The sequence below is a fragment of the Prionailurus viverrinus genome, chromosome C1, assembly GCF_022837055.1.
Source record: "Prionailurus viverrinus isolate Anna chromosome C1, UM_Priviv_1.0, whole genome shotgun sequence".
Taxonomy (NCBI): domain Eukaryota; kingdom Metazoa; phylum Chordata; class Mammalia; order Carnivora; family Felidae; genus Prionailurus; species Prionailurus viverrinus.
Window position 1 is genome coordinate 110470274 of NC_062568.1, and position 27690 is coordinate 110497963.

At 47.2% G+C, this 27690-nt stretch overlaps 1 protein-coding gene and 1 long non-coding RNA gene across 5 annotated transcripts in view; one reads left to right on the plus strand and one right to left on the minus strand.

Annotated features, from left to right (window-relative positions):
• Positions 1-135, minus strand: part of LOC125173689 (uncharacterized) — a 101285-nt gene extending 101150 nt beyond the window's left edge. For all 3 annotated transcript variants that reach the window (XR_007155120.1, XR_007155118.1, XR_007155117.1), the window contains exon 1: positions 1-135. This is a non-coding gene — a long non-coding RNA (uncharacterized LOC125173689).
• On the plus strand, positions 125-18751 carry ACP6 (acid phosphatase 6, lysophosphatidic). 2 transcript variants are annotated; one of them, XM_047873134.1, is made up of 11 exons: positions 131-282; positions 586-825; positions 8168-8296; positions 8412-8542; positions 8878-8957; positions 11626-11713; positions 12576-12708; positions 13794-13894; positions 16007-16102; positions 17750-17915; positions 18553-18751. In XM_047873134.1, exons 2-11 carry the CDS (start codon positions 610-612, stop codon positions 18694-18696), a joined length of 1284 nt encoding a protein of 427 aa, XP_047729090.1. In that variant the 5' UTR covers positions 131-282; positions 586-609; the 3' UTR covers positions 18697-18751. The 2 variants fall into 2 exon arrangements, 1 of the variants encoding a protein (XP_047729090.1); XR_007155116.1 differs by having other exon boundaries at positions 125-825; positions 15904-16102.
• The last annotated feature ends 8939 nt before the right edge of the window (positions 18752-27690 follow it).

A 27690-nucleotide genomic window follows, 5' to 3' on the forward strand; every position in this document is an offset into this window, starting at 1 on the left:
CTCCCAGCGCTGAGCCCGCCGCGCGCAGCCTTGTGGGAGTTGTAGTTCTCACAACCCAGAGCCTCCAAAGAGGCGTCACCGCGGGACTCGTTTTCCCGTGCTCCTCGGCGCGGATCCACTTGGGACTGGTCCCTGGGTGGTTGCAGTGGTAGAGTGCGAGCTTGCTGACCGAAAAGTGGAATCCGGTCCCCTGTGTTCGTGGAGTCTCAGCCGCCGAGGATCTCAGGGCTGGTTCCCGTCCCTTCGGAGCCCCGGAGGCCAAACTGGGATTACAAGTTTAAGGTTTCCTAGAGGGCGAAAGATAAGGAGCCGACCTCCCCCCCCCCCCCCCCCACCTCCCTGCGGTGTCTGCTGCGGGAGCGGCCAACCCCTACCCGAGTTAAAACTCCCGGGGAGTCTTCGCTGCTCCCACCTCCGCTTCTCCCGCCACGCTCCCACTTGGGGTTCCCCCCACCAGGGCCGCGAGTCGCCGCGGTGGCCGCAGCTTGGCTGCGGGCTGGATGTGCGCCCCCGCGGATTCCCGGGAATCTGGAAGCGGCCGCTGAGCCGCGGCGCGGGCGGAAAGTTTGTATTCGCCCCGTGCAGCCTCACCCCGCAGGGGCGTCCACCATGATCACCCGTGTCTTCAGCGTGCGCGTGTGGGCCCCGGTGGGCGTCTTGACTTCGCTGGCGTATTGCGTCCACCAGCGGCGGGTGGCCCGGGCCGAGACCCCGGGGGCGCCTAGCCAGCGTCCCGTCGACCGGAGTCTGCTGGAATTGAAAATGGTGCAGGTCGTGTTCCGACACGGGGCGCGGAGTCCTCTCAAGCCGCTCCCGCGGGAGCAGGTGAGAGGTCGGCCGGGGCCGGGACTGGTGGGGCAAGGACCGGGGCGGTCGACCGCAGGCGGACCGGGCGCCTGGCCCCGAAACACACACCTTGGGAGTTTTACCCTCATCGAGAGGGATTCCGGCTGGATCCAGACCAGAGGAATACTGCAGTACCTTGAGCAGAGGGGCTGGCCTGGCACTGCTAGCCGCCCATCCTCCTCGTACCCTCCGGATGTTGGGCACCCCGGGGACTTCTAGTTGTAACCCCTGATTGATGGCAGTGGTGTAGCACAGTTGGTAGCACTGCGCTGCTTGGAGGGCTTAGAAATCGCCTAGGGATCTTGTTCAAATGAAGATTCGAATCCAGCAGGTGTGTGGGGTAGAGCCTGAGATGCTGCATTTCTAACAGATGCTTGGGTGAACTTGAGAATGAAAGTGTAGTGCATTTCTGTGTGACTGTTTGAAGGTTGTCAACAGTTGCAGGAACCCCCATAACTGGGATTACAGCGGGTAGCAGTGGTCAACATCTTTGGAAACAGGTATCACAGCGGCTTTCAGTTTGCTGGAGATCATTTGAGATCCTTGAAGGCTTTTTTTTTTTTTTTTTAAATAAGTGCTGTATCTTGGGTCTTATTTTCTATTTTGGGTTTCTAAAACTATCGTGGAAGGGATTTGAGGTAGGAAAACATTTTTAATTGGCTAGTCCTGTGTTTATAATGTCTTAAAATCTACCAGGTTTGGCCAGGGTAATTATGACTAAAGCACAAATAGTTTCTATTTATTTATTTATTTTTTTAATGTTTGTTTATTTTGAGAGAGAGAGAGAGAGTAAGCAGGAGAGGGAGAAAGGGAGAGAGCATCCCAAGCAGGCTCCGCACTGTCAGCCGCAGAGCCCCACAGGAGGCTGCAACTCACAAATTGGGAGACCATGACCTGAGCCAATATCAAGAGCCTGAGCTCAATTGGCTGACCCACCCAGGAGCCCCTAGGTGTTTTTTGTTTTTGTTTTTGTTTTGTTTTTTAATGATTAACCTTCCTGGATTTGATTTTTGGAGAGAGGCAGTTGAGGTCTCTGGCCTTTGGTGCAAGCAGGCCTGTAATTGAAGAACTGGCTTCCCAGCGAAGATAAAGAGGCAGCCTGAAATCCTCAGGCCCCCAGCTGTCACACTTACCTGTGGAGTGCTTTTGCATTAATTGGTCCTCCAGGCTGATGTTGGAGCAAGTTCAATAGATGTCTAAACCTCATATTTGGCATTCTCTTCATGATCATCATTGCTTTCCAGAAACCCTTAGGGTTGTGTCCTCACAGTGTCCAACTGAAAATCTGGTTTTTAAAGCTGGCCACACATGAACTCAAACCTTTAAAGCACCTCCCACATGAATAAACAAATTTTGGCAGGCACTTAATTCTGCTACCAGATTTCTAGTTAGCCTTTCTGAATGGCTGTACCACTTTCCATCTGGTATTGGAATTTTTTTTTTCTCATCTTCCCTCCTCCCCCACCCCCCCCACCCCCACCGTTCCTTCCTTTCTTTTTGATGCTTTTTCAATCCCTTACTCTCCCTTTTTGTGTTTTTACTAAATCTTCCTTGTGACTTTTGCACATCGCCCATCTCATGTGCACTCCCCCCTTCTTCGTTTATTCTTGTTACAGAAAGGCTGGAAAGTAACATAGGGATAGAAGACTCATCACGTTAAAGACAAAGCTATCGGTGGTAGCAGAGAATTAAAGTCTGAGTGTCTAGGCTTGGGCCTAATATATACAGGATATATACTCCCTTAAGGCCTGAGAAAGATTTAGATTCTTTTAGGACTTCTTCCTGAGCTAGCGGGGGTGTGATGGCTACCTTCTGCCATTCTGTTGGAAGGCGCAGTTTGTAGCTCAGGTAGAATGCCAGCTTCATTCTCTTCTGTGTGTGTAGCCACAAAGTAAGAAGCATCTGAGTCCATGGCCTCCCTTTGCAGTTAGGGAAGGCACGTCACCTCCTGCCTGCTCACATTCTCCAGACGTCAGGCCAATGCATTAAACATCTTCGATTAGCACAAATGCCAGGGGTGGGACCAAACCTCTTTCCATTTAGGCTGTGAGCCTGTGTCTTTGGCTCCCTGTAACTTGTTTCTGGATGATTTCTCTCAGGTTTTCTTTCCAAGGTCCAGTTTGATAACGGTTGTTATTGGGATTTTCTAATCTTCCTGGTTCTGTTACTAACTGTAGTCAGAAGGGACCACCTGGTAGCAATTCTAAAATGAAAATTGCCTTTGGTAGATGTTTCCAGGCTTGTGACTGGTTAATGGATGAATACAAGTGACAAGTCACTTCATTCAGTTATCTCAGAAATCTTCAGAGAGCAGCATTGTTTAAAACGAGGTGTGTTATTGAGTTGTTTTCATTTGGCTTGAATGGCTGTTGACTTAATTTGTCTTCCTTTAGCTGTGCTTGGGAATATAAGCTCTGGAACTTGGTTGGCTGTTTTTTTCTGATCATGAGATTCCGCTCAAGTACATATTCACAAGATAAGTGTGGCCCTGCTTTCAGATTTCCTTTAGTTCACCTCTAGGCAAGATGGCCTCCAACTCAGGCAGGTTCCTCCAGTTTTTATAAAGTAAAGTCTAGCTTATCTCAGTTCCACTGTTGATTAAGGCATTTGGGTTCCTATTTATTTGGTAATGTAGGCCAGCTGGAAGGCGTACTGTTAGTCTAATTGTTACTCAATACTTACCCAGAGCTCAGCTAAGAGAAGCACTCACTATTCAGGAAGCGTGGCATGAAGGATGTGCCCATAGCCCCATTCATTCCTCTGGAGCAGTGTTCATGACTGCTTGTTCTTGGAAAGACTTTGGACTCCGATGGGGAGCTTTCAAAAATATTGATGCCTGGGTGTCCCTTCTGGAGATTCTGATTTAACTGGCCCAGAGCATCCAGACATGGCAACATTTTCTCTGGTGGAGCTTTAGAATTATCTGGACTGGATAGCATTAACAAAGTTGAGGCCCCATCCCAGGAGATCCAGATGTGATGAGCTCAGGATGGGGCTGTTTTGTTTTGTTTTGTTTCGTTTGTGATGCCAGTGTGCAGCCAAGGTTTCAAACCACCGCTTTATTCTAAAATCCACACCTGGAAGGGTTTTGTTTACTTTTATGCAGATTTTGTCTTTTACCTCTGGAATGTAGCATATCAATCCCGGTATAGTACTGTCTTCACAGAAATGTGCTTTGGTGAGATGCCATCATTCTGTGTTGAGAAAACTATGAGAAACAATCCCACAGAACTCGTTGCTGTGACTAGTGAAAAGATGTTCATTATATTACTCTATCCTCTTTATGAGGACCCTTGGGAGGAATTTGTCTGTTCGCATTAGAAGTGGTGTGCTTCTCCTGAACAGTTGGCTTGCTTTTATCTTTAAGCTTGTCTAGCTGATCGAGTTTCTCCCTTCATAAAAGCCAGAAAGCTTAGCGCTGAATCTTTGGCCCACCTACAGTGAAATCCGTGGGTCTTTAGAGTGTACCTTTTTGAGAGACTTTATTTCCGTATCCAGTTTTTGTCCCCATACTTGTTTGCTGTTGTCTTTCTTGCCTACTTTGAATGGGTTGTCTTACTCTGTTTTAGCTCTTGTTATCCTCTCCTTTAAGTTAGTTCTTAAAAATGGGGCATAAATAAGTAAGATTTTAAAGTTAGTCTTTGCCATGAACTCGGAAGCTGAAGAGCAGGAACAAGAATGAGAGTGTGTGTTGGGGGGGGAGGCGCGGTTAGACACCATGTACGGAACTAGTGTATCGTGTAGTCTTAAAAATTTGAAAACGTGCATTGTAGATTTGGCATGAACTGGACCACCAGGAGTCATCTCTTGGGAAACACCAAAGATCCTCTGTTGGTGAATTGTCGCTAATAAGAGGAGATTTCTTAAGTGAGCCTGAATAGACCCTGTGGACTTGGTATCGGAGCCTGTGCTAGACAATGGCCTTACCAGGATGGATAATTCAGCCTCGGCTGTAAAAGAATTTTAAGATGTGCTAAAGGAGAAAGAAAAGAGATTCCTATGCTGGGAGCCCTGGGAACGCAAAGAAGGTACCTCAAACTTAAAACCGAACTCAGTTTGTCTGTTCTTCTGCGTTGGCCTTAGTTTTAGTCGAGGAGGACCTCTATTACCCTTGTCGCCTTAGGCACCCAGGCTCAAAACCAACGTAATTTCTTTCTTCAACCTTCCTTATTTACCTACCAACATAGCCCCCACATAAGGCTTTTATCCACTCACTTGCCAGGTTTGACTCGAATCTCTTGCATCCACCCCTTCTATTCCTACTGCCTTAGATGGGGCCTTAGGCCCTCCTCTGCAGACACAGAGAGTTGGCTTCTGCATCTAGACTTCCCATTCTAGTTATGATCTATGCTGCTGGTTGTCAAGCTATTCCCTGGAGCCTGTGGCCTCAGAGGGTCTGAGGGGCTAGGGCTCTGTGTTCCCACTCCTGCTTCAACTAGAGGAACTCCAGTTTTTGCCTTTGTATGTGGAAATCTAAAGTTAAACTCTACTTGGTATTTGCTAATTAAAAATTTTGTGGGGCGCACGGGTGGCCCAGTAAGCTGACCATCTGACTCTTGATTTCGACTCAGGTCATGATCTCGCATTTCGGGAGTTTGAGTTCTGCATCGGGCCCTGCACAGACAGTGTGGAGCCTGCTTGGGATTCTCTGTCCATCTCTCTCTCTCTCTCTCTCTCTCTCTGCCCTTCCCTCACTCTTTCTCTTTCTGTCTCAAAATAAATAAATAAACTTAACAACAACAAACTGGGCTGTTATTTAAAAAAAAAAAAGTTTCAAAACTGGTCCCAGGTTGAAGCAAATCAAACCACTTCTTTCCTACATGGCATTCTCGGCCATCTCTGCTTCGCTCAAGCTTCTTTCCTATTCTTGGAATTCTGAATACCAGTCTCTCCTTACCCACCTTTTACTCTCAAGTCCAGGTCTTTGCTTTTCTAAATCGTCTTCACTTCAAAGGCCATCTCTTCATGAAACTTTTCCTGAATCCCCAGCCAGAAGAGGTCTGTCTCTCCTTTGAACTACTGTGACCCTCATCTGGTTTCTTGTGGCACACAGTTTCTGTTTTTGGTGCTGCCGTCCTTTCCATTCTAGCTTGCTAGCTCTGCTAACCCGAAAACCTAGAAAAGGCAGGATCATGCTATCTCAGTCTTGGTTTCTTCCACAAGGTATGGCAGATCATCTGTGTACGGGCCCTTTGCTGGGCTTCCAAAATGCAAGGGTAAATCGATGACCCAATCTCTCTTCTCCGAGCAGGACTGCCAAGCAGGACAGACTAGTAAGGGAGCTCTTCTAATACAGTTTGGTAAAGGCCACCAAAAAGAGCCACCGAGGCTACTTTGAGACCATGGGGCCATTGACACAGCTCCTGGGAACGTTTAAGCTGTCTTGCGGAATAAGCAGAAATCTTTTCAGATGAAAGGGAAAAGAAAATTCCAGGTAGAAGGAACATGAGGTTGAAAAGCTAGGAAGTTCGAGGACGGTGCTGTAGAAAACAACGTTGTGTGGCTAGAGAGTAAGTGTGGAGGGCAGGGAAGAAATGGTGAAGAGAGAGAAGGAGAGGCAGGGGCCATCATGCAGCTGTGAGCCCCGGAAGGGTTTTATGCAGGCAAGTTACAGGATCAAAACTTTGGAAGGAGGAGCCATAGTTACAGGACGGTAAGAAGAAGGTCTGTGCTCTGAACACCCAGTCTTCTGATGTCAGTTGCTGCAGCTCCAGTGGGGGAAGAGGCCCAGGTCTGGAGGACTGGCTGCAGGTGGGACTAAGACAATGCCCTTTGAAAGATAGAGGGTTTCCTTTGTGTAAATGGAACCTGGGGTCCCCCCCGAGTGGTGCTCCCCTGGGCTATTTCTGGGAGGGGCCAAGATAGATACAGTGCTACAAGACATAGTAAGTTTTCAAATGTTAGTTTTAAAAGGAATGGGAAATCGCATAGTGGGAAACTGAGTTAAATGATCTTGTGATTTTAAGTGCTACAGGTCTCCCGCTCTCTCTTCACCATTTCTTCCCAGTCCTCCACACTTACGCTCTAGCCACACAACGTTGTTTTCTACAACACCGTCCTCGTACTTTTAAGAAGACAAGCACTAAAAGCTAGAGTAGTCACTGAAGGGAAGTAAGACTTGAGCTATCATTGGACCTTGAAGAGAAGCTGGATGGGCAGGAGTCCCTCCGAGCACAGGAAGCAAGTTGAAAGAAGATGCAGAGGAAGCAGTGGGCATGGTCTGATCTGGGGACGGGAGGAGAGAGGCACAGTGACACTATAGCAGGGGACAGGGGCTCGGCCGAGGTGTAGGAGTCCTGGAATGCCAGGTGCCTATCTCTTGAAACATTAGGAAACAACTATTGACATGATGAAAGTGGCTTAGCAAGATTAATGGGGGGCAGGGAATTGTATCTATGTATGGATTGTGGGGGTGGAGGGAAGGGAGTCAGTCACACGCTTTTGCCTGAGGTAGTAAGGTTTTACACTCTTACCAGATAAAAGGAGGACCTTTGGGAATGACTTTTTTCCTAGCCAGTGATCCATAGAGTTTAGTGCGGCTGGTGGAGTAGTGGGGGAGAGTCAGAGGTTTGAGTTTTGGGGCCTAGGAGACCTGTGGCATCATTGCGAGCGACGTAATGTGTTCGGGAGAGGAGCTGGCATATGGGAAGAAGAAAAGATTTTCGTTTTTAAAATTGGAGTCATCACATCTGACTCAGCGAGTGTAAGAGTTTCATGGGCAGTTGGAGCTCTGAGACCTGTGGCTACTGGGAATGTTTTGAAACCGTGACAGTAGAGCGGAGCAGGAGCCAGACTGCAAGGAGAAAAGGAAGATGGTGAAGAAGTGAAGAAGGGGCAGCCCCTTGTTTGAGAAACTCGATGAAAGGAAGGCAAGGGGACATTAGGTAAAGCCCTTAAGGGCAGGGGAGGCATAGAAACCTGGAGGTTGATTCCTGGAAAAATCTTACAAGTGTCTGCTCACTGAGGTCATACTATTTTTATTCATTCATTTATTCATTCATTCACCAAGTATTTGCATGCCAGGCCTTCTGGTGACTTCTCCCCTTTACTGCAGTCTGGGCTTAGTGCCAGAGCAGCGTCTTAATAGCCAGTGCTAGTGGAGCAGTAACAGGGCTTGGGCTGAGGGTACCCGGAATAATAAATTACTGTCTTTTCTTCCTTTAATTGGAGCTAGAGTTAAAGCTTCTTTCCTTCCCATGGGAAGGTTGTGAGTCTAGTGTCTGTGATCCCAGCTATGTCTTTCAGGTGCTGCTGGATATTAATTCTGTAAGTTTCAAGAACCTTCTAAACAATGTGTTGTTTTTTTTTGTGGTCATAACAGGCAGAGTGGAATCTCCAGCTATTAGAGGCCCCGCCCCAAACTCAGTTTGATTACACTGTCACCAATCTAGCTGGTGGCCTGAAACCACATTCTCCTTTTGACTCTCAGTACCGTAAGACCGTACTCAAGGTGAGTGTTGCCTCCCTGCCCTGGGAAGCCCCCTGTAAAGTTTCCATGGTTTTCTCTGGGCTGAGTTTAGCAGACGGGGAGGTATTTTCATGCTTCTCTTTCTGCCCCGCACCAGGGAGGCATGTTTTCTGGACAGCTGACTAATGTGGGCATGCAGCAGATGTTTGCCCTAGGACAGAGGCTGAGGAAGAGCTATGTGGAGGACATCCCCTTTCTTTCACCAACCTTCAATCCACTGGAAGTCTTGTGAGTCACTTGTAAAAGGGACGTGGCTTCCATTTTAAGATCTTACACATGAGGAAACCTGTACTGACCCCCCAGGATGGTGCCCATTCTCACCCAAGGTAGTTTGGGGCAGTTCCCCTTATATAACAGCATCCTGTGAACATGTGGTCAGTGGAGATCACGTTCATTGGCTTTTGGGTCCCTTGGGGCACCCATCCCGCAGAGAAAGGATTCCTCCCAGTCCCATAGCCCCCCTCATGTGATCTTAAAGCCTCCCAGTTGCTCTGTAGGATGAGACAGTGTATAGAATCAAATCTTCCTTTTTTGAGTGTCTCTACCTTTTTGTTTTTTTCCAGTGTTCGTTCCACTAATATATATCGGAATCTGGAGTCTACCCGATGTTTGCTGGCTGGGCTTTTCCAAAGTCAGAAAGAAGGTTTGAGTTTGGAGTCTAGAAGTCTGCCCTGTCCCTGAGGAGCTTTTTCTTCTTCCTTCCAAAGCCCTTCCGCCTCTCTTTCTTAGTGCGTGTTCCTTCGGTTTCTCTTCTCCTGCACACGTGGCTTCCATGGCGTGCCTACTCTGGTGGGCCCTCGCTTGTCTGGCCTCCTGCTGGCCTTGCCGGCCTGACCTCCACCTCCATGGTGATGTGTCAGCCACTCTGATGTGCCTCTGGCCCCTGACTTCTCCTCTTAAGCGTCTACACAGGCCACTTAAGGCATCCCCAGCCAGGTCTTGTGAATAATACTGGGGCTTTTTGCTTAGGTAAGACACCGCTGAAAAGGAGGGAGGGCAGGAGGAACACTTAGCCGAGACCCAAGCCTGCTGCCATTGGCTTGGTCTTGGTGTTAACCCACAGCATGACTCAGATGGTATTAACAGTATTCTGTTCAGCCTTTCCTCACTGAGAAAGTCTATTGAGTTTGGGTTTTAACATGTTCAACCGGTGAGTGATTACAGCTAGTGGTGCCCAGCCTTTTCACCACCAAGGACCACATGTGTTATTTTCCCTCATGGATCTTATGTATTGAGGGCCTTTGACTATCAGAGGGACCTTCATTTTGCCATTTATACTTGACTGAAATTTACATGTAATTGCCAGTCTGAGTTTCATATCCTCACGACCTCACCAATATTGAAATACTAAAATGGTGCTATAAGGCAAAGGTTCTTGCTTAGCTTCTTTTGTAGTATCTCAAATAGATATAAAATTGCCATCAGGCTTATTAAAAAAAACAAACAAACAAACAACAACTATGTAAAAGAATAGAAACCTCCAGGCCAGAGGAGGCCAGCCTGACCCTAGTCGGGGTTGGATACAGCTGCTAATTCTGGCTGAAATTGGCTGCTGAGCACAAGCAGGGTGTGTCTGAGTAACATAGAGCAAACAGAGGGGCTGCCCCTTAGGAGCCCCTGAGCTTTGGAAGAGTCCACAGTGCCTGGCCTTCTGAGAGCTCTTCACTTGCCCAGCTTCTAAGAGGCAAATAAATACCCTTTCCTCTGAAACACCAAAAGTAGGAAAGCTGTTTCTTGAAGGCAGGCTGACCTACAGGCATATTCCCAACAGGGAGGGAAGTGGTGTCACCACGAGCCACTGGACCCGCACGCCCTGGGACTCCAATTTGACCATGTCCCAAAGCTTTTTTAGTAGCTTTGTATCTACTAACTTGTTTAGTTCTTGTAATAATCCGGGGCCGTAGGCAATAGTATCCCCAACTTACAGATAAGAGAATTCGGGCACAGAGAGGCTAAATGACTTTCCCAGGAACACACAGCTGGTAAATGGTGGAACAGGGATTCAAAGTATGGCAGTCTGGCTTCAGAATCTAATACTCTTCATCTTTACACTCTGCCGCTCAGAGGACACATCTGTCTGGAGAGGGCCTCTGATCATTTGCCCGACAAAGGGTGTCTGAATTTTGATATTCTAGTAAAGTTACCATATGCTACTAGAATTTTGACTGTCACATTTTTGTTTGGGAATAATAGCTCTTTGGGGCTTAGATTCACCTAATCACCCTGTATTGATCGGAGTGAATTCCGGAGAGCTGCTGACAGCAGCTGTCTCTTTGCCATTTAGAGAAGGTCGGTCTTGAGTTGTGTAGCAAAGGAAGCTGCCACAGGCCCTTGCCATCTCTGGCACAGAGCAAAGCCTTGGAAGGTGTTAGAGCACCTTCTCTGGGTATTGATGGGAGGGGATAAAGGTACTTGTGAGCTCTGAGTAGTAGCGGGCTCCTGCGAGGTATACAGTTGACCTTTGAACATGGGTTTGAACTGCATGGGTCCACTTACGCATGGGTCCACTTACACATAAAATTTTTTTTTTTTGTAAGTACAGTACAGAACTATAAAAGTATATTTTCTCTTATTCTTAATATTTTCTTTTCTCTAGCTTACTTGGTTGTAAAAATACAGTATGTAATACATATAACATACAAAAGATGGGTTAGTCAACTATTTATGTTATTGGTAAGGCTTCCAGTCAACAGTAGGCTATCAGTAGTTAAGTTTTGGGGGAATCAAAAATTATACATGGATCTTTGACTGCATGGGGGGATTGGTGACCTTAACCTCCGGGTTGTTCAAGGGTCAACTGTATAATAAGAAACATTATTTGTGGTCTAACGTGTGGTTCTTGGCAATTCATCTGGAAACCTGGCTTTCCTTTTAGGCAAGGCTGTGGGGTCTGACAGGATCTGTGGCCTTGTGGTGGCTTTCCTTAGATTGTCATGCGCTGAGTCACTATATTGGTCTATAGGATTGGACTTTAAGAGGCAAGAAAGTCACCTAGTTCTGATGGAGTCCGGGACAGCTCATTCTTTGTTAGAATGCCCAAGTCTGATCCAGGTCTGTACCTGCTCTAGTCATATGTGGCCCAATAGGAGGGGTTGTGCCAGACAGAACAAGGCTGCTCCTTGCTTTCTCCATTTCTCAGCCCATAGAAGAGCTGCTGTTGGCAAGGCCAGGGCACGTTCAAGGCAGTTACTGTCCTGAAACAGTGACCTTGATGATCTGTCTCCTAAAGCAGACAAGAGAAGGAGGGGGTGGGGATGCTGGGAGGGACAAGCTGAAGCCTCTTCCTGCCTGTGCTCTCACCTTCCTTCCAGGACCCGTCGTCATCCACACTGATGAAGCAAGCTCTGAAGTCTTGTACCCCAACTACCAGAACTGTTGGAGCCTGCAGGAGAGAACGAGGTAACCGCCCTGGCTTCTTGCTCAATGGGGGGGTGGGGGGGAGGGAGAGGTGGAGGGGGGTGTGGACAGCCAGCCTCGTGGCACTTCTGCTTGCAGGACTCTGCCTGACCTGAGGGCCTGTCCAGGCTTACTGTGTTGGTGGGTGAGTGGTGGGAAGGATTTCTTTGCACTCAGGCCTGCCATCACTGTCCGGGAAATGAAGGTCTTGCTCACAGCGGCAGGCCTCTAGGGAAGGTACAGCAAGCCTACGGGAGGCCACCTGCTGGGCCAGAGAACCGGTACCAACAGCCCGAGCTGGGTTTGCCTTTACAAACTATTGTCCTCTCGGCCATCGTGGGCTCTCCGAGGGGGCCGACGAAACTGTCAGGTTAGGTAGAAGGCAATGAAACAGGTCATAAAACTGCAAATCCACATGGGCAAGCAGAAGACCCAGATTTCCCTACTCTTACCAGCTTGCTGCCCTGTAGAATGGCTCGGTTTGGGCTCAGGGCGCTTTTCAGCATTCAGATATTTCTGGGCTGCACAAAGACTATGTAGTACGTGTTCCACAGAAGACAGAGAATATTGTTTTCAAGCAGACTGCAGGGCCATGGTTGTATCATTTTGGGTATAATAGAAGAAAATGCTAGAGTGGAATTTGGAAATCCAGGCTATTATTCTAGCTCTGGTACCTGTTAACTTATTTTATAAGTCATTTGAATTCATAGAACCTTAGTTGACTCGTGTAAGATGGGACTAAACCCAGCTAACCCCAACGTCTTATTATTGAAGATTAAATGAGATCCCAAATGATGAATGAGATACGCTTTGTAAACTGTTAATTACTATACAATATAAGGGTTTCCTTTTTATTTTTTGGCAGAGGCCGGAGGCAGGCTGCCTGTTTGCAGCCAGGAATCTCCGAGGATTTGCAAAAGGTGAAGGAAGGGATGGGCATTGCCAGTAATGACGGAGTAGACTTCCTCAGCCTCCTTGACAATGTGGCTGCTGAGCAGGTTGGGTGACTGTCCTTCTCTGGCCCTGGGGGTTGGGGGGCTGGGGATAGGCAGCTGGACCTACTGGCTCCTGAGTTAGACTTGGGCGGAGGGGTGTGGCCTAGGGGTGTGGGTGGAGGGGAGGGGTGTGGGCGGAGGGGTGTGGGGTGGAGGTGAAGGTGGAGGCAGAGGTCTCCCTTTATGGAGGCAGCTGTGGGAGGACGTGCAGGTGGGGTGGATGTGGGAGCGGAGGGATAGGGCCCATGTAGGGAGGACTCCTCACTTGGTTAGGCACATGGTCATTTAATTCTAGATCAGAGTTTCTCGAGGCACATTCCCCAGAATACCTATGATGTGAATGTGTACATCCCGGGCCAGCAGGGGCAGGGTGGGTGATGGGTAGGGAGGGATTTGGAATCTCTGTTATATCACCTTGTGGAGAGTCTCTACACACAGCAGCATATTAAAGAATCTGAGAAGTAAAGAAAGCTGATCAGTCTTTAAATCTATTTTTCCCAAATGTATCGAGCCATAGATTCTTTATCTAATGGATACTGAAGACCACCCAATGGGAAAGCCTTCTCTAGATTCAAAAGGCAGACACCCAACAGTGCAGTGTAGCCTGGGTCCCCCTTCCTTCTCTTGTCCGGACGACAGTGTGCCCTGAAGGCAGAAATGCCCTGTGCTTATGGGTAATATAGATGTAAGGTTATAAGGTGAGAGTTTATATAAAAGTGTTTACATGGCATACTTTTTAGAAATCCATTTTGGGAAAATAAAAGCCATGTGGAAATTTACGAATTCCTTGCTCTGTGTTTTATTTATGTATTTTTATAGTTTAAAAAAAAATACAAATGCTTTTCATTTTGGAGTAGACGGAAACCATCAGAAAGGGAGGAAAAACAGCTTCCTCCCCGCCCCCCCACCCCGGGCCTCCAGATCTCTAGGAATTGCTTTAGAAGGGCCTTGGGGGTGTAGCTTTGGGGGCTGCTGAGGCCCTCCCAGGTAGAAGACAGGCCCCTGAAGGCTTTGTGGAAGCTGGTCAGTTGCCGAGCTCAGCGAATGAGAAGCATTTCTTTGTGAAACTGTCCCTGTGGCCCTTCCAGGTGCACAGCCTCCTGAGCTGCCCCACACTGAGGAGATTTGCACAGATGATCGAGCAGAGAGCTGTGGACACGGCCTTGTACGTTATGCAGAGGGAAGACAGGTGAGAAGCCTTCAGCCACCGTCACTAAGTCACGCTCGGTCAGGCCTCCCTGTATGTGGGGAAAAGGGTTCACCAGGCCTGTTCACACCTGCCAGCGCATGTCTCTACATGTGCTGAGGTGGAAATCACCCTGTTCTGCTGGCCTGTTGGGTGGGTTCGGCCCTGCGTCCTTATACTTCTGGAGCTGGGACTGGTGAGCTGGTGCTTCTGTTCACTGTTAGGCAGAACCAGGAGTCACCTCTCGACTGAGTTTCTCTTAATCACTGACTTTTTCCCCATTTACTTTAAGTTTCAAAGGGTTTGGGTGGGGAGAGCTGATGGAAGAATAATGATTGCTGACTTTGTTCATCAGTTTACAACTTACAAGCCATTTTCCTGTTCTCGCTATGAGGTAGGTGTCATTTCCCTGTCAGGGTCCAAGTCCTGGCTTAATAGATGAAGTAGGTGCGAGCCTCCCCTAGGCTCAGCTAGCTGCCAGGACTTAGGCTCTTCTGATTATCAGTCCTGTGTTTTCTGTGTTGCTTATACTTAGGGCTCTGTTTTTAGAAGGCCTGTTTCTTGCCTACCAGAATGGAGAGTTTCTCTCTTAACCAAATTAAAAAATAAAACACCTTTTTCTGGTTGGTTAAGAATATCCAGCTTGCACTCAGAATAGGTAACTTGGTAGAGAAGGAGATGGGAAAGAGAGGATCAGTCCTGGGGAAGAGAAGTGTGAGCAAAATCCAGCTAACGTTTCAGGAATTTGCAGGGTCTGTTGCATAAGGGTAAGGACCCCTGGCTGCTTTTCTCCCGCTCAGATTCAGTGTGTCCGCTTGTGTACTTGCTCGGGGCCTCCAGAAGACTCCAGCTGTGCCAGCCAGCCTTCCCTCATCTGTTCCTGAAGTGGCCCCACCAGACCTAACTTATCACTCACTGTCCCCCCGTGCTTCCCCCCCACACACACTTAGTAAATATTTTAGACTTTATGGCCCATACATTATCTGTTGCAGCCACTCATTTCTGCCCATGTAGCATGAACACAGCCATAGATGATACGCAAACAAGTGGGTATGGCTATATTCCAAGTTAAACTTTATTTATAGAACAGGCAGGTGGAGTGGATTTGGCCAATGGCCGTAGTTTGTTTTCTCCCAGTGTAAAGCATTTTAAATAAGCCTTGACTCTTCTTTGCATTTCAGTTAGCCCTGGTTTCATAAAACTGATGTTTCCTCAAGGACAAATTGGATGGCCTCATAGTGCCAGCCAACTTGGCTTGGCCTGTGTACCTTCTTCTGGAAAGTAGATGTTGCATATGGTATTGGTTGCCTACTCCCCATCCATTACTTCAACATTCCCGTTTATTTACACATTATACACATCGTAAGGGTGGTCATGTATTTACCCAGTCACCATGAAAGGATTGCTCCAAGCCAGTCATGATGACCTCGTTCCCTTTTGTCCAGATTGGGCTCTGGGAATTTCTGGAAGAGGTTTTGTCCTCTTCGATAAAAAGTGAGAGGCACCACGACCAAGCCTTTGTGCTGCTTCCTGCACAGCTTCCTGCTCAGCTTCCTGCTTCGTTTACCACTGGGAGACAGGCTTTGAGCCGCAGCAGCCACCCTGTGATCATAAGGCACAAGCCCGAGGGGGCAAGTGGCGTGGCCACCGTGCCAACCCTGCGCTGAACTTTGTGTTGTATCAGATACATCTGACACATCCTTGTGGTCTACACTCCAAAGGAGGAGGACTGGCATCTGGGAAGCCTAGCTTGGGATGCTGTTCCTTCCTATCCCTTTTCTAAGGGCCTTCTGGAATTCCTGGAAATCACTATGCCCTGCCCTTCCCAGCTTGTTCTTTTCTCCCTGAGGGCCTGGTTCTTCCTGACTTACCCTGGTTACCACTGCCGTTCCAGTTGTGTTCTTACCGGATCCACATTCTGGCGCTTTTGTTGTTGGGCGTCTCTGTGCACAGAGAACCCTCACGCCAGAGGTGGCTCCACGCGCCCCCCTCCCACCCCCACCATCCCGCAGGTTACTCTCTCCTCCGCCGTCTGATTGGGCTCATGAGGTCCTGGTGGCAGACCCGCCCGCAGCCCCGTGTGCCGGCAGCTTCAGTGTTGTTTACTTGCCGCAGGGAGAGCCTTCAGATGGCAGTTGGCCCATTCCTCCACATCCTGGAGAGCAACCTGCGGAAAGTCACGGACCCTGCCACCGCACCAGGCGAGACCAGGTACCTGCCACAGCAACTGGCTTTTGTGCGGCCGAGGGCAGGAGAGGCCTCTGGCTGCAAGGGCTGGGGGCTGGGGGGCTGGGGGGCAGGTTCTAGGGGGGCAAGAACCAGGCTGTCAGTGACAGTAGGCAGTTGTGTAAGAGGCCAGGAGTCCCAAAGACGTTCACAACATTGTTACCATTCTTCCTGCTGCAGCAGTCCTGCCATGGTTTGAAAATTTTATGTTAGTGATTAAGAACCCTAAATTTATTTTTCCTTTTTTTTTTACTAATGGAACATGTGTGAAAAGTAGCTAATTATGATATCATGCTGATACAATTGCTGAATAGACTGTTTAGTTGGAACACCTTCACCGAGGGTATGATATCCGCGAGGCGTTTTTAAATGTCGGAAGTAGCGCCTAAACCTCTGTCGCCACTTTGTAGTGCCTGGAACCTGGCTGGGGGCACAGATTTGGAATGTGATGTGTCCTGGGCATTTGCTGGGCAGAGTGTGATCTACAGGTGAACAGCTTCACCGCTACTGGGGGAGCTTCTAGATTTGGACTGACCTGTTGAATCAGGATCTGCATTTTAACAAGATCCCCAGGGGTTTATGCACACACTGCAGTTGAAGCGCTGTTGTAGGCGGCCTTCTTTAGAGAGATTGTACATAGCTAGAAACTCACGAACGTGGGAACAGTAGGGGACAGTGAGGTAACATGGGAACATTCAGGAACTTTGGGCCAGATTTATAATAGCAGATCATACCAGTGCCCTTCCCTGTCCTTCACAGCACCTGCAGTGACAGTACATTTCTCACTGGCCCTGGCCACCTTGCCCCCCTTGACTTTGTATCTGTAGAATACTACAGGGTCCAGTGTTAGTCTTCTAGTTTAAGAGTCAACACATAGGGGCGCCTGGGTGGCTCAGTCTGTTGAGCATCCGACTCTTGGTTTTGGCTCAGGTCATGATCTCACAGTTCCTGAGTTTGAGCCCCACGACGGGCTCCATGCTGACAGAGCAGAGCCTGTCTAGGATTCTCTCTCCTTCTCTGCCCCTCCCGTGCTCACACATGTGTGTGCGCTCTCTCTCGAAATAAACTAAAAGAAAAAAAAAGTCAACACGTGAAATCCTTGATCTTTTTAAAGAGATAGATACAGGGGGTGGGCAGATAAAGATAAAAATGGCACCTTTCTTACTGATTAAAGCCCTTTGGAGAATATATTGAAGGCCAAACAGGCTTATTAATATTCCTTTGAAATGAACTTAATTCCCCCGAACTGCAAGCCTCCCCAACAAGGAGGAGCATGCTGTACTACACTCATCACACAACTGAGAGCAGGAGGGACATTTGCCACAGGCAGGCAGGTCCCAAGGGGAGAAGAGAGGTAGGACCAAGTGACCCATGCTCGGTTTCTACTTCAAAACTCATCAGGGGAGGAGTGAGTGGGTGGGTGGGCAAGCAGGTGGGCAAGAAGGGAAGGCCAGCTATCCCAGTGGGGATCCCTCCTCATGAAAATATGAGAGTGGCATCAGGGTTCCCCCAGCATCTACTTCAAAGCAGTTTTCCATCAGGCTCACTGATAAGTGTCAAAGGAGGCAGACATCATCCTGGTCTTCTGAGTCCTGAGGGAAAGGCCTATAGAGAACTGTTTCCTCCTTGCAGAAAGCTGTACCTCTATGCGGCTCACGATGTGACCCTCATGCCTCTCTTAATCATCCTGGGGATTTTTGACCACAAATGGCCCCCGTTTGCTGTTGATCTAACCATGGAACTCTACCAGCACCGGGAATCTAAGGAGTGGTTTGTGCAGCTCTATTACCGTGGGGAGGTAAGGTGGCGAGGCACCCTTCCTCCAACCCTGCTCACCTGGTTTACTGCCAAGGCTCCCTCCTTGGGCCCAGTGGAGTCGCCTTGGTACAATCAGCTCTCTGGACCCAATAGAGTGACTCACAGCCATGGCCCAGAGACAGAGCAGAACTGGAAATATGGTGGCAGGCTGGGATTTGGGCCTTATCATGAGCCTGCTACAGACTCCTTCTAGGAACAGGACCCCCTCCTCCTGAGTGTCTCTGCCAGGATGTGGCATCCTGACTGGGAGTCTGTGTTGAAAATTAATGCTGGTGTCCTTGGGAGGCAGTGTGCTGTCTGCACTGCGGTGCCTCAGCTGCTGTCCGGGTCAGGCGCTGGAGCACCCCACCCCCGCCCAGGGCAGACTTTCGCCTCCCAGCTCAGGGGTATGATGTGACCGTGTCTCCTCGGTCAATTCAAGAAGCAGTTCTTGAGTGACTGTCTCAAGTAGGGCATGGTGCGCCTATTCCAGAAGCTGACCGGCTAGTGGGGCCTTCCTGGCTGTTACATGTGTGCATGCACACACCATTGGGTCAAGTTCCTCAGACCTCTGGGCACAGCTGAAAACAGCAGGCCAGGGTCCTCAGTGGCCCCGCTGAGTTTTGTCTCTTCCCCAGGAGCAGGTGCCAAAAGGATGCCCTGACCAGCTCTGTCCACTGGACAAGTTCTTAAACACCCTGTCAGCTTACACCTTGAGCCCAGAAAAATACCACACACTCTGCTCTCAAGCACATGTGATTGAACTTGGAGATGGAGAGTGACCGATGTATACAAACAGGATGCGTTGGTTTTTCAATAAAATGCCTTAACACACTGCCTCTGGTTGTCGTGCTTGGGGAAGGCAGGAAACAAAGGTTAATGTATTTTAACCTACGGGTATTTCCTTCCTGCATATATGATATACTGAGGTCACTTCTTTTTTTTTTTTTTTTTTTTTTTTATGAAATTTATTGACAAATTGGTTTCCATACAACACCCAGTGCTCATCCCAAAAGGTGCCCTCCTCAATACCCATCACCCACCCTCTCCTCCCTCCCACCCCCCATCAACCCTCAGTTTGTTCTCAGTTTTTAAGTCTCTTATGCTTTGGCTCTCTCCCATTCTAACCTCTTTTTTTTTTTTTTCCTTCCCCTCCCCCATGTGTTCCTGTGAAGTTTCTCAGGATCCACATAAGAGTGAAACCATATGGTATCTGTCTTTCTCTGTATGGCTTATTTCACTTAGCATCACACTCTCCAGTTCCATCCACGTTGCTACGAAAGGCCATATTTCATTTTTTCTCATTGCCACGTAATATTCCATTGTGTATATAAACCACAATTTCTTTATCCATTCATCAGTTGATGGACATTTAGGCTCTTTCCATAATTTGGCTATTGTTGAGAGTGCTGCTATGAACATTGGGGTACACGTGGCCCTATGCATCAGCGCTCCTGTATCCCTTGGATAAATTCCTAGCAGTGCTATTGCTGGGTCATAGGGTAGGTCTATTTTTAATTTTCTGAGGAACCTCCACACTGCTTTCCAGAGCGGCTGCACCAATTTGCATTCCCACCAACAGTGCAAGAGGGTTCCCGTTTCTCCACATCCTCTCCAGCATCTATAGTCTCCGGATTTGTTCATTTTGGCCACTCTGACTGGCGTGAGGTGATACCTGAGTGTGGTTTTGATTTGTATTTCCCTGATAAGGAGCGACGCTGAACATCTTTTCATGTGCCTGTTGGCCATCCGGATGTCTTCTTTAGAGAAGTGTCTATTCATGTTTTCTGCCCATTTCTTCACTGGGTTATTTGTTTTTTGGGTGTGGAGTTTGGTGAGCTCTTTATAGATTTTGGATACTAGCCCTTTGTCCGATATGTCATTTGCGAATATCTTTTCCCATTCCGTTGGTTGCCTTTTAGTTTTGTTGGTTGTTTCCTTGGCTGTGCAGAAGCTTTTTATCTTCATAAGGTCCCAGTAATTCACTTTTGCTTTTAATTCCCTTGCCTTTGGGGATGTGTCCAGTAAGAGATTGCTACGGCTGAGGTCAGAGAGGTCTTTTCCTGCTTTCTCCTCTAAGGTTTTGATGGTTTCCTGTCTCACATTTAGGTCCTTTATCCATTTTGAGTTTATTTTTGTGAATGGTGTGAGAAAGTGGTCTAGTTTCAACCTTCTGCATGTTGCTGTCCAGTTCTCCCAGCACCATTTGTTAAAGAGGCTGTCTTTTTTCCATTGGATGTTCTTTCCTGCTTTGTCAAAGATGAGTTGGCCATACGTTTGTGGGTCTAGTTCTGGGGTTTCTATTCTATTCCATTGGTCTATGTGTCTGTTTTGGTGCCAATACCATGCTGTCTTGATGATGACAGCTTTGTAGTAGAGGCTAAAGTCTGGGATTGTGATGCCTCCTGCTTTGGTCTTCTTCTTCAAAATTCCTTTGGCTATTCGGGGCCTTTTGTGGTTCCATATGAATTTTAGGATTGCTTGTTCTAGTTTCGAGAAGAATGCTGGTGCAATTTTGATTGGGATTGCATTGAATGTGTAGATAGCTTTGGGTAGTATTGACATTTTGACAATATTTATTTTTCCAATCCATGAGCAGGGAATGTCTTTCCATTTCTTTAAATCTTCTTCAATTTCCTTCATAAGCTTTCTATAATTTTCAGCATACAGATCCTTTACATCTTTGGTTAGATTTATTCCTAGGTATTTTATGCTTCTTGGTGCAATTGTGAATGGGATCAGTTTCTTTATTTGTCTTTCTGTTGCTTCATTGTTAGTGTATAAGAATGCAACTGATTTCTGTACATTGATTTTGTATCCTGCAACTTTGCTGAATTCCTGTATCAGTTCTAGCAGACTTTTGGTGGAGTCTATCGGATTTTCCATGTATAATATCATGTCATCTGCAAAAAGCGAAAGCTTGACTTCATCTTTGCCAATTTTGATGCCTTTGATTTCCTTTTGTTGTCTGATTGCTGATGCTAGAACTTCCAGCACTATGTTAAACAGCAGCGGTGAGAGTGGGCATCCTTGTCGTGTTCCTGATCTCAGGGAAAAAGCTCTCAGTTTTTCCCCGTTGAGGATGATGTTAGCTGTGGGCTTTTCATAAATGGCTTTTATGATCTTTAAGTATGTTCCTTCTATCCCGACTTTCTCAAGGGTTTTTATTAAGAAAGGGTGCTGGATTTTGTCGAAGGCCTTTTCTGCATCGATTGACAGGATCATATGGTTCTTCTCTTTTTTTTTGTTAATGTGATGTATCACGTTGATTGATTTGCGAATGTTGAACCAGCCCTGCATCCCAGGAATGAATCCCACTTGATCATGGTGAATAATTCTTTTTATATGCCGTTGAATTCGATTTGCTAGTACCTTATTGAGAATTTTTGCATCCATATTCATCAGGGATATTGGCCTGTAGTTCTCTTTTTTTACTGGGTCTCTGTCTGGTTTAGGAATCAAAGTAATACTGGCTTCATAGAATGAGTCTGGAAGTTTTCCTTCCCTTTCTATTTCTTGGAATAGCTTGAGAAGGATAGGTATTATCTCTGCTTTAAACGTCTGGTAGAACTCCCCTGGGAAGCCATCTGGTCCTGGACTCTTATTTGTTGGGAGATTTTTGATAACCGATTCAATTTCTTCGCTGGTGATGGGTCTGTTCAAGCTTTCTATTTCCTCCTGATTGAGTTTTGGAAGAGTGTGGTTGTTCAGGAATTTGTCCATTTCTTCCAGGTTGTCCAGTTTGTTGGCATATAATTTTTCATAGTATTCCCTGATAATTGTTTGTATCTCTGAGGGATTGGTTGTAATAATTCCATTTTCATTCATGATTTTATCTATTTGGGTCATCTCCCTTTTCTTTTTGAGAAGCCTGGCTAGAGGTTTGTCAATTTTGTTTATTTTTTCAAAAAACCAACTCTTGGTTTCGTTGATCTGCTCTACAGTTTTTTTAGTTTCTATATTGTTTATTTCTGCCCTGATCTTTATTATTTCTCTTCTTCTGCTGGGCTTAGGCTGCCTTTGCTGTTCTGCTTCTAGTTCCTTTAGGTGTGCTGTTAGATTTTGTATTTGGGATTTTTCTTGTTTCTTGAGATAGGCCTGGATTGCAATGTATTTTCCTCTCAGGACTGCCTTTGCTGCGTCCCAAAGCGTTTGGATTGTTGTATTTTCATTTTCGTTTGTTTCCATATATTTTTTAATTTCTTCTCTAATTGCCTGGTTGACCCACTCATTCGTTAGTAGGGTGTTCTTTAACCTCCATGCTTTTGGAGGTTTTCCAGACTTTTTTCTGTGGTTGATTTCAAGCTTCATAGCATTGTGGTCTGAAAGTAAGCATGGTATAATTTCAATTCTTGTAAACTTATGAAGGGCTGTTTTGTGACCCAGTATATGATCTATCTTGGAGAATGTTCCATGTGCACTCGAGAAGAAAGTATATTCTGTTGCTTTGGGATGCAGAGTTCTAAATATATCTGTCAAGTCCATCTGATCCAATGTCTCATTCAGGGCCCTTGTTTCTTTATTGACCGTGTGTCTAGATGATCTATCCATTTCTGTAAGTGGTGTATTAAAGTCCCCTGCAATTACCACATTCTTATCAATAAGGTTGCTTATGTTTATGAGTAATTGTTTTATATATTTGGGGGCTCCGGTATTCGGTGCATAGACATTTATAATTGTTAGCTCTTCCTGATGGATAGACCCTGTAACTATTATATAATGTCCTTCTTCATCTCTTGTTACAGCCTTTAATTTAAAGTCTAGTTTGTCTGATATAAGTATGGCTACTCCAGCTTTCTTTTGGCTTCCAGTCGCATGATAAATAGTTCTCCATCCCCTCACTCTCAATCTAAAGGTGTCCTCAGGTCTAAAATGAGTCTCTTGTAGACAGCAAATAGATGGGTCTTGTTTTTTTATCCATTCTGATACCCTATGTCTTTTGGTTGGCGCATTTAATCCATTTACATTCAGTGTTATTATAGAAAGATACGGGTTTAGAGTCATTGTGATGTCTGTATGTTTTATGCTTGTAGTGATGTCTCTGGGACTTTGTCTCACAGGGTCCCCCTTAGGATCTCTTGTAGGGCTGGTTTAGTGGTGACAAATTCCTTCAGTTTTTGTTTGTTTGGGAAGACCTTTATCTCTCCTTCTATTCTAAATGACAGACTTGCTGGATAAAGGATTCTCGGCTGCATATTTTTTCTGTCTAGCACCCTGAAAATCTCGTGCCAATTCTTTCTGGCCTGCCAAGTTTCAAAAGAGAGATCAGTCACGAGTCTTATAGGTCTCCCTTTATATGTGAGGGCACGTTTACCCCTTGCTGCTTTCAGAATTTTCTCTTTATCCTTGTATTTTGCCAGTTTCACTATGATATGTCGTGCAGAAGATCGATTCAAGTTACGTCTGAAGGGAGTTCTCTGTGCCTCTTGGATTTCAATGCCTTTTTCCTTCCCCAGTTCAGGGAAGTTCTCAGCTATTATTTCTTCAAGTACCCCTTCAGCACCTTTCCCTCTCTCTTCCTCTTCTGGGATACCAATTATGCGTATATTATTTCTTTTTAGTGTATCACTTAATTCTCTAATTTTCCCCTCATACTCCTGGATTTTTTTATCTCTCTTTTTCTCAGCTTCCTCTTTTTCCATAACTTTATCTTCTAGTTCACCTATTCTCTCCTCTGCCTCTTCAAGCCGAGCTGTGGTGGTTTCCATTTTGTTATGCATTTCGTTTAAAGCGTTTTTCAGCTCCTCGTGACTGTTCCTTAGTCCCTTGATCTCTGTAGCAAGAGATTCTCTGCTGTCCTGTATACTGTTTTCAAGCCCAGCGATTAATTTTATGACTATTATTCTAAATTCACTTTCTGTTATATTATTTAAATCCTTTTTGATCAGCTCATTAGCTGTTGTTATTTCCTGGAGATTCTTCTGAGGGGAGTTCTTCCGCTTGGTCATTTTGGATAGTCCCTGGAGTGGTGCGGACCTGCAGGGCACTTCCCCTGTGCTGTAGTGTATAACTGGAGTTGGTGGGCGGGGCCGCAGTCAGACCTGATGTCTGTCCCCAGCCCACCGCTGGGGCCACGGTCAGACTGGTGTGTGCCTTCTCTTCCCCTCTCCTAGGGGCTGGATTCACTGTGGGGTGGTGTGGCTCGTCTGGGCTACTTGCACCGTGCCAGGCTTGTGATGCTGGGGGTCTGGCGTATTAGCTGGGGTGGGTAGGCAAGGTGCTCGGGGGCAGGAGGGGCAGGCTTAGATCGCTTCTCCTTAGGTGATCCACTTCAGGAGGGGCCCTGTGGCAGCGGGAGGGAGTCAGATCCGCTGTCGGAGGTTTGGCTCCGCCGAAGCGCAGAGTTGGGTGTTTGCGCGGAGCGAGCAAGTTCCCCGGCAGGAACAGGTTCTCTTTGGGATTTCGGCTGGGGGATGGGCGGGGGAGATGGCGCTGGCGAGCGCCTTTGCTCCCCACCAAACTGAGCTCTGTTGTCAGGGGGCTCAGCAGCTCTCCCTCCCTTTGTCCTCCAGCCTTCCCGCTTTCCGAGCAGAGCTGTTAACTTATGACCTCCCAGACGCTAAGTCGCGCTTGTTGTGGGAACACAGTCCGTCAGGCCCCTCCGCTTTTGCAAGCCAGACTCGGTGGCTGTGCTTGGCCGGCGAGCCGCCCCTCCGCCCCGGCTCCCTCCCGCCAGTCCGTGGAGCGCGCACCGCCTCGCCGCCCTTCCTACCCTCTTCCGTGGGCCTCTCGTCTGCGTTTGGCTCCGGCGACTCCGTTCTGCTAATCCTCTGGCGGTTTTCTGGGTTATTTAGGCAGATGTAGATGGAATCTAAGTGATCAGCAGGACGTGCGGTGAGCCCAGCGTCCTCCTAAGCCGCCATCTTTCTCAGGAAGTTCCACTTCTTTTTTTTTAAAAAAATTTTTTTTTCAACGTTTATTTATTTTTGGGACAGAGAGAGACAGAACATGAACGGGGGAGGGGCAGAGAGAGAGGGAGACACAGAATCGGAAACAGGCTCCAGGCTCTGAGCCGTCAGCCCAGAGCCTGACGCGGGGCTCGAACCCATGTACCGCGAGATCATGACCTGGCTGAAGTCGGACGCTTAACCGACTGCGCCACCCAGGCGCCCCTGAGGTCACTTCTTGAAAGGAAGAGAGGTGTAATGTTGAGACCAAAGGGGTATTTCCTATTTTGTGGCTTGATTTCCATGGCCAGAAGCATCTGCCATGACACAGGCTAGGGTCATCGTGACCCTGCAGAATTGTGTTGGTTTGGGACTCGAATTCTTTTTGCCTGTCTTCATTTCACAAACATACATTGTGCCACCTACTAAGTAGTGGGCATTATAAAGGTGGAAAGGTTCTGCCCTCACGTTTTTTTCGCCCATGGGAGAGGCAGTAAGTCAGTGATGATAATCCAGTGTGTTACGTTCTGTGATGAGGTGTAGTGACCTCTTTGGGTACAGAGAAGAAATTCCTAGCCCCAGCTGGCAGGGGCCCGAGGAGCAGTTAAGAAAGGCTTCTAGGGAGGTTCTGGTGCTGATCTGAGTAGGAAAGGTGAGTAGGAGTTAACCAGGTAAAGCAAGGAGGGAAGGGTGTTGTGTGTAGGTAAAAGGTAAGCTTGGAAGTCAGGGGACATTGCTGGTCAGTGAGATGAGCCCTGCTGTGGAGACCCCGCTGGAAGGCGCGGGATGGACACTTGGCTTCTGGTGGCCGTAGCCCCAGTAGCAAGGATGCAGGCTCCACAGTGGCAGGCTGGAGCCACTCTAAGAACTCCACCTCTAACTGGGCCCCCCAAGGTACCTGATGGTTCCCCCCATTTCCTTATCAATTTTCTCATTCTTCCCCAGAATCTCTTTCAAACTTGCTCTCATCTCAAACCAATCAATCTCTTTACCTCTTAGGGAAAACAGCAATCACGAAACCCTCTCCACTTCCAACCATCTTTGTGTTGACAGCTCCCAGACCTACTTCTGTAGCTGAGGTTTTTCATCTGGCCTGCAGACACGCATGACCACTAGGACGTCCCATAGGCCCCGAACTTTCAATGTCAGAATCAGCCCCCTCTCTCTCAGACTTAACTCCTCCCTCAGCCTTCTGTATCTGAATGAAAGACCCTTCCACTCAGTTGCTAAAGCAGAAATCCATTCTTGTCTTTTTCCTCTCCCATTTTCCTGTGTCTAATCAGTTAAGTTCTACCAGTCTCTCATGTTTGTTGTTTGCATCTATTCATATCTATCTTTGACGGTCATCGTCCCCTCCCCATCCTCACTCTGCTAATTACTATATTTCCTATTTCGCCAAGAAAGTAAAAGCAATCAGAAGATTGCTCACCCCCGACCACTGCCGAATCTCTTAACTCACATGCATTGGTGCCCATAAGGCCTTCTGTCCTGTTACTAAGAATGAACCATCCCACTCCTATCTAAGGCCAACCTCCAGCTTTGCACTGACTCCTACAATTACCTTTTTTCTACATTGTTAGTTTTATCTTCCTACCCTACTTATTCTCACTAGCATACAAATGTGCTGTAAAATCTGTCTTACAACCTTTTCCCACATCTTTGACCTACTATTGCTACTTTTCTTTCCCCTTTTACAGCAAAACGTCTCAAAACTTTTCAAAAGTCATTTAGACTCTGATTCTTCCCATTCTGTCTTGAGCCAACTGTGATTCACCCCACCACTGCATGGAAACAGCTTCTGTCAACGTCATCAGCGACCTCTGAGTGCTAAATGCAACAGCCAATTTCCGGGCTCACTCAGCTTCTCATCAACAGTCTGGGGATATTTTCTTCATTTGGCTCCCATGACAAATACTCTCTTGGTTTCCCTCAGATTTCTCAACTTCTTAATTTTTGCTAAATCTACCTTTTCCTCATCTCTAGGTGTTGGAGCATCTCAGGTCTTAGTCTTTGGATCTTTACCTTTTTTCTACCTTTTCCCTCCCTACATGATCTCAGGCAGTTCCATAGTTTAACATATTTTTACACAAATTTATCCCCAAATTTATATCTTCGCTCTGGACCTTTCCCTTGAATTCTAGTCTCATTTCCAACTGTCAACTCAACATCTCTACATGGATATTTAAGATATTGACTGTATATTAAACTTCCCATTGTTCACGATAAACTTAATTTCTGCCTCTTCAAACCTACTTGTCGCACAGGCTTCCGCATCTTGGTTTAAATGGTACCGCCTCAGCCAGTTGCTTGGGCTAAGAACTTGGGCATTTCCCTTGCTGCCCCCGTTTCTCATGTCTTACATCTAATGCATCAGTAAATCCTATTGTGTCTCTCTTCAGACTGCATTGACCACTTCTCAAGACATCCATTGCTACTTAGTCTCGGCATCATCTCTTACCTCTTCGAAGTCTCCCTGTTTCTGCCCTGTCCTTCCCCCCCAACTTCTCAGCATAGGTGTTGCTTTTAAAACAGACCATGCCACTCCTCGAAATTCGCCCCAGCTTCCCATCTCAAAGAAAGAGCCAGTCATCATAATGGTCCTCAGGACCTTATGACATCCTCTCCTATCTCTTCCCACTGTCCTCCGTCTGTGCGAGCCTTCTTGCTGTCCTCGTATGCCTCATAGCCATGCGGTGAGCCTCACCTCAGCTTGGGGCCTTGGCACAAGCGGTTTCCTCTCCCTGGAATGCTCTCCTAGACATTTGCATGGTTAGCTTCCTCTCTTCATTCAGATCTCAGCTCACTGCCATCTCAGAGAGGCCCTCCCATGTTAGCTTACGTAGAAGATTTCAGACCCTTCTCTTCCCTCTACGTCCAGCCTTAGTTATG